The sequence below is a fragment of the Danio rerio genome, chromosome 8, assembly GCF_049306965.1.
Source record: "Danio rerio strain Tuebingen ecotype United States chromosome 8, GRCz12tu, whole genome shotgun sequence".
Taxonomy (NCBI): domain Eukaryota; kingdom Metazoa; phylum Chordata; class Actinopteri; order Cypriniformes; family Danionidae; genus Danio; species Danio rerio.
Window position 1 is genome coordinate 64,317,815 of NC_133183.1, and position 7,186 is coordinate 64,325,000.

General features: G+C 48.0%; 1 protein-coding gene across 2 annotated transcripts in view; it reads left to right on the forward strand.

Moving 5' to 3' along the window:
• The first annotated feature begins 4,083 nt into the window (after positions 1 to 4,083).
• Positions 4,084 to 7,186, forward strand: part of plxnd1 (plexin D1) — a 43,290-nt gene continuing 40,187 nt past the window's right edge. The window contains 1 exon segment of one of the 2 annotated variants that reach the window (NM_205697.2): positions 4,084 to 5,372. In NM_205697.2, the coding sequence (NP_991260.2) occupies positions 4,185 to 5,372 (1,188 nt within the window). In that variant the 5' untranslated portion in view covers positions 4,084 to 4,184. 2 annotated transcript variants of the gene reach the window in all.

Here is a 7,186-nt window from a genome sequence, read left to right on the forward strand (position 1 = left end):
GCTGTAGTGTCTTGTTTTAGTTTCATGTGTTTATATCTCGGCTGGGTCAGTTGGTGTTTCTGTGTGGAGTTTGCATGTTCTCTCCGTGTTGGCGTGGGTTTCCTCCGGGGGCTCCGGTTTCAGTCCAAACACATGCGCTATAGGGGAACTGATCAACTACACTGGCCGTAGTGTATGAGTGTGAATGAGTGTGTGTGGGTGTTTCCCAGTACTGGGTTGCAGCTGGAAAGCATCCGCTGTGTAAAGCATATGCTGGAATAGTAAGCGGTTCATTCCACTGTGGCGACCCTTGATGGATTAGGGACTAAGTGAAATGTAAATGAATGAATATTAATTGTTTCATATTTCTTTTCGGTTTAGTCCCTTTATTTTTCAGGGGTTTCCACAGAGGAACGAACCGCCAACTATTCCAGCATATGTTTTGTGCAGCAGATGCCCTTCCAGCTGCAACACAGTACTGGGAAACACACACACACACACACACTCATTCACTACGGCAAGTTTAGTTGATCAATACCCATAGCGCATGTGTTTGGAAGAAACACAGAAACACCAACTGTCCCAGCCGGGACTCGAACCAGTGACCTTCTTGCTGTGAGGTGAGAGTGCTACCCACTGCGCCACCGCATTGCCTTGTTTCATTTTATTTATCTTTATTTAAATAAATTACTTAGATTTTTAAAAAAAAATTATATATTAATCTTTCCAAAATCATTACTAATTTCAGATTATTTATGGGTTACTTATTAGTTAACTGTAAGAATTCTGGCCCAAACCTGAACAACTGAAATGAACATGATTACAGCAGTTATTGAGTTAAATTAATCACACATTTGGGATACATTAATGCATATTTAGACGTAATATAGGACATTAATGTCTAAAAGAAGTCTGAAAATAGCAGATCGACACTAAACACGTTACTAAACGCAGTTTCCCGCATGTGTGTGTGTGTGTGTGTGTGTGTGTGTGTGTGTGTGTGTGTGTGTGTGTGTGTGTTGACTGTGTTTCTCCAGCAGGTGGCGCTATTAGATTACTCAAATGCAGCACAGTCTCTGTTACTTCACGATCTGTTTGATACAGTAGACAAACTCTACATTTAGTGGCTTATTATTAGCTCTCAGTGTTTTCCTAATGAATAATTCAATAATAAATGTCATAATAATCTGCCCTGATTATTAATACACCAACCGCAGCCATTATTTAGCCACTTTATTATTATTGTTATTATTATTATTATTAATATTATTATTATTATGCAGATGTTGTTATGCCAATATAAATTAATAGAACAGCTGTAATGATACTGGGCGCTGTTTGATAGCGGCTTCTGTAGTGATTAGCCTGTTAGCTCCAGTATGTCAGTCTGAGTTTGATATGAAGACTATACAATATTCTGAAGGTGTTTGTCTGAGATGTGTGTCTGGAGCGTTATCTGGCCGGAAGCAGGTCGTGACCGGGGTCAGGGCTGCAGCAGCTCCGCCGGCCGGAAGCCGAGGATTCTGGCTCCGGTTTCCTGTCAGCGGCGGCGGCTCTGGTAGGTTCAGTGTTAGCTGTGTGTGGAGGGTCTAGGGTTATGGCTGAGCTCTTGGATTGAGCAAACATACAGTGATGTAATGGTGGAAAACACTGCATCATCATCTCCAACACCACTTATACACCACTGAGCTGAGCAGGGGGTCTATAAACACTGATCATCATCATCATAGTGTGTGGAAATCTCTACATTACTCACAGTTAGGCCTGTCTTAATAATCAATACATGGACTTATCAGACAACACAGGGACATGAGCTCAGCCATTATTGGTGATGTTTCGCCTTTACAGTACTTAAACACCAATTCTAGCAACATCTGAGCTGATTGTGCAACATCTCCATCCATACTGGAGCAGTCAGAGTCGTGTGGGTAATGAACCCTGCAGTGTTCACTGTATATTACTATAGTATATCCTCATGTCTGATAACAGCACAGCCTCTGCTACTCTTCACCTGCCCTTTATCTGTTATCATTTAGTATTATTTATTTATTATATGTGTTTTCACATTGTCACTCCACTGCCTGATTATTAAACAGTTATCATAACACTATAATACATTAAATATTATGATGACTATAATTACATTAAATATTCCTCAGAATGAAATATGATGTGTTGAGTGTATCCGCATTGATCATAGTATACTGTCATTCTGTAATGAGTGGCATAAAATGCTCTTAAGTAGTCAATAATATCGTTTCTCGCACTATATTGTGGTGCAGTATATCCTACAGTTGGCGTGGGTTTCCTCCGGGTGCTCCGCTTTCCCCCACACGCCCAAACACATGCAGTACCGGGGAATTGGGTAGGCTAAATTGTCCAGTGTGTGTGTGAATGAGTGTGTTTGGATGTTACCCAGAGATGGGTTGCAGCTGGAAGGGCATCCGCTGAATGGAACATGTGCTTCATAAGTTGTCGGTTCATTCCACTGTGGCGACTCCAGATTAATAAAGGGACTAAGAAAATGAATGAATGAATGAATGAATGAAATCGAGACCTAGTCTGCTTTGGATCTTGTGGTTAGTCATGATCAGCAGCGATCTAACAACCAGAGATCAACGGTAATCACTCACATTCACACAACTACAAATCCGCCATGTCATGGACTACATATTCAGTCATGCAACACACACACACACACACACACACCTGCTCCAAGTCTCCACTGATTAGACTCTCACAGCTGATGCTGCTTTTGGATTGATTACTGCTGCACTACATAAGCAGCACACACACACACACACACACACACACACACTCACACTCACTCACTCACTCACACACACACACACACTCACTCACTCACTCACTCACACACACACACACACACACACACACAGAGACAATATTACATATTCTCCCTGTCGGCCGCCTGCCTTCTCACCATCTGCCTGTGCATCTCACTGTGACTCTGGATTGTCTGCGGTCTGTGGCCCCTGTGTTGACTATTGCTCACCTGACCTCTCCAATAAACCTGCATTGGCATGTAGTCATCGGTAGTTGATCAGTTCCCCTATAGCGCATGTGTTTGGACTGTGGGGGAAACCGGAGCACCCGGAATAAACCAACACGGGAGAACATGCAAACTCCACACAAACACCAACTGACCCAGCCGAGACTCAAACCAGAGACCTTCTTGCTGTGAGGCCACAGTGCGACACCACAGAGCATGAGACATAATCAACCACTTCAACAGCAGGAATACAGATGTTTGTGTGTGTGTGTGTGTGTGTGTGTGTTTGTGTGTGTGTGTGTGTGTGTGTGTGTGTGTGTGTGTGTGTGTGTGTGTGTGTTTGTGTGTGTGTGTGTGTAAGAGAGATGTTCTGGATACAGTTCTTCATGCTCAATTATCCTCGGCTGAAGGAGATCACGGGTTCTGTCTGCTGTTTAAATATGAATGAGTGATGAACATGCTGGTGTGTGTGTGTGTGTGTGTGTGTGTGTGTGTGTGTGTGTGTGTCATATGGAAGCAGTTTAACGGTTGTTACGGTGCCGTATGTTGAGGATCACAGACGAGGCGAGACTAATGTGAAAGATAAAGACACACCAGCAGCAGGTGAAAGATCAACACACACACACACACACACACACACACACACACACACACACACACACACACACACACACACACACACACACACTCCTGTCCACAGTTTAGACTCCGCTGCTTTTACAGAGAAGCAAACACTTCCTGTTTCCACACACACACACTCTCTCTCTCTCTCTCTCTCTCTCTCTCTCTCTCTCTCTCTCTCTCTCTCTCTCTCTCTCTCTCTCTCTCTCTCTCTCTCTCTCTCTCTCTCTCTCTCTCTCTCTCTCTCTCTCTCTCTCTCTCTCACACACACACTCCTGATTCAGCAGCGCGAAACTCTGGAGAAACTCAATGATCCTCGTATGATCAGCAGCGGTGTGTGTGTGTGTTCCTGCTGTATGATCAGTGTGTGTGTGTGTTCTGGTGAATGATCAGCGGTGTGTGTGTGTGTGTTGGTGTCGTGACTCCTCCAGCAGCTCTCCTCCATCCGCAGAGGAAGCGCTCTTTCCCGCAGCAGGAAGCTGAACTCTTTCCTCCCGGATAGCCGCGCAGTTTTCCGCCTGCTCGATGCGCGTCTCAGCGCGGCCCCCGCGGACGCCCAGCAGAGGGGAAGATGCCTCCGTCAGCAGCGGACCGACGCTCGGCGCTCGCGCTGCTCTCCGCGCTGCTCTTAGCGGCTCTCCAGACGCGCTCGGCCGGCGCGCTGCACGTTCAACAGGCGTTCGCGACTCCAGGACGCACCAATAACTTCGCGCTGGACGCGGCGTCAGGACGCGTCTACCTGGCCGCCGTTAACAACCTGTACCAGCTGAACGCGACGCTGGCGCTGGAGGTGGAGATGCGCACGGGACCCGTGCTGGACAACCCGCTGTGCCACGCGCCACAGCTGCCGCAGGCGACCTGCGAGCACCAGAAGACGCTCACCGACAACCACAACAAGCTGCTGGCGCTGGACCGCGCGCAGGACGTGCTGCTGGCGTGCGGATCCGTGTACCAGGGCTTCTGCGAGCTGCGGCGGCTGGAGAACGTGTCCCGGCTGGCGGTGCAGTTCCCGCAGGACGGCGCCACCGTGTTCCCCAGCATGCTCAACATCGCCGCCAACCACGAGAACGCGAGCACCGTCGGCCTGGTGTTCCGCACTCACGGCGGCTCCCCGCGGCTGCTGGTGGGCGCCACATACACCGGCATGGGCACCGAGTACTTCCCCAAGAACCACAGCAAAGAGGACCTGCGCTTCGAGAACACCCCGGAGATCGCCATCCGCGCGCTGGACACGCGCGAGCTCGGCCGCCTCTTCACCTACGACATCAACCCGTCCGAGGACAACGTCTTCAAGATCAAGCAGGAGGTCAAGCAGAAGAACAAGCTGAGCTTCGTGCACGCGTTCGCGCTCGGGAACTACTCCTACATCGCCTTCAACAACGACGCGAACAGCGGGCTGAAGGAGAGCCAGCCGAACAGCGTGCTGGCGCGCATCTGCCTGGACACCGACGCGCCGCGCAGAGCCGCCGAGAGCCGCAAGCTCACCGAGTCGTACGCGCAGATGGGGCTCCGGTGCGGCGCCTACACCCGCCTGCTGTCCGTCAGCCCGGCGGAGCTGCGCGCGGAGACGTTCCTGTTCGCGGTGTTCGGGCGCGCGGGCGGGCGCGCGGCGGTGTGCGTGTTCCGCGTGGCCGAGGTGGAGGAGATGATCCGGCAGGGCCGCAGGAACTGCTCTCACGGGCCGAACAGCGATGTGCAGGTGCTGGACAGCGTCATCCAGGGCTCCGGGGCCGAGTGCGAGGGCAAGGGCAGCATCATGGTGAGACCCGCGGACAGCGGCATTACCTCTGATTATACATAGACTACTGTGTGTGTGTGTGTGTGTGTGTGTGTGTGTGTGTGTGTGCGTGTGTGTGTGTGTGCTGAGAGCAGGAGAGCTGCTGGCTCGATTCTAGCTGAAATGTCTGTATTCTTAAATCTAGAAGCGCTGTCTAGAGCAGTGAAACACATGATGGTGAAGTCTAAATTAAACTCAGCTCAGACTGATCATGTCCACTGCTCCTGGAGCGGGTCAGGAGATTCTGTCCTCTGCTGAACACTGATGAACACATCCTGAAGAACACCGAAAGCCTGAACCACTGGAAAACACATAGCACAGGGTCAGTGGGTACAGGTCTCCAGCATTCCTCTAAATATCTACTTTAAAAGGTTTGACAGCAGTGGAGGATGAGCAGATGAGGACAGAACTCTCAGCATTGGGTTAAACTGTGCCGGGAGTTCTCCATTACACTGTAGGAGAGGTGTGCTGTTTAAACACCAGCGCTTCACACACCAGTTCACCAGTTATCAAGACTATATCCAGTGCAGTTTACTGAAAAGCAGAAATATCTGACAGAGTTTAAGACCCTGCACTCCTGGAGGAGCTCTTCTCTTCTCTTCTCTTCTCTTCTCTTCTCTTCTCTTCTCTTCTCTTCTCTTCTCTTCTCTTCTCTTCTCTTCTCTTCTCTTCTCTTCTCTTCTCTTCTCTTCTCTTCTGCACCAGGGGACAACAGCGTATGCCTCATTAATAATAATAATAATAATAATAATAATAATCCACATCTAACACTATAATAACAGCTGCTGAGTGACGGCTGCTCTCTTTACGGCTGAATCTCTGTGATCTGCTCCTCTTTTGAGGAAACTATTGTGAACAGTCTCTTCATTATTCTGAAAATAAGGCAAATATTAACGTGTGTGTCCAGTACTGTATATAAACACGGTTCATTAATGTAGGCTTTTTCTCTAGAAGGCTCCTTGCATTCTCTGAAGGCGCTGCTGTATATGGACAGCAGTCTACTGTGCAGTTTGGAGAGTATTATTGGTAATATATGTCATTACTATGATTTTAAAAACCCCAAAACAGGAAACTGAGTTTCTCTTAGAGCCAGAAACACAATTCCTCACACACACATCTGATACATGGCTGTGGATCATGCCTGCAGCACTCCCGCTCTGTTATTACTGCTGGAAAACTCCTGTGATTTCCAGAAGTGAAGAGGCAGGTGTACATCCACATTACACATGACAGCAGCTCATACAGGATTTCCATTTCACACGTTTCACACATCTGAAAGCACATGGTGTCTGGAGGTTACCCTGTCAGTGAACTGTCTGCCATCACAAAATCACCAGGTTTAACATCTGATCTCGCTGCTCTTCACTGTCTGATTGATATACGATATAAAGCGGGTCTCAGACTGGACAAGAGGCACTGATCTAACTGCATCGTCCCGCACCGTCTTTAAAACACAGACATTAATGTTACCCCAGTGTTTCAGCTTAATGTTTCCCTGTTAACATGCTCACCGGGGTCTGCTCTTCAACATGTGCTCTGATCACTGCCAACATCTCAATCAAACCCACAGAACTGACTCAAATCTCCTCAACTAAACATGACGCCATCTCTCCTCAATGTTATTAGTGTCACTGGCTCCTCAAATTAAGTCTAGTCTGGTAATTTATCAGACTAGTGGAACGGGTCTCCTGGGTTTATTAGTGACATTTCCAGACAAATCCAGAATCTGCTTTTGTAAAGAGAATATGCACATTACTTTAATGATCACGTTAATTATTTAAAGGAAAATGACGAGC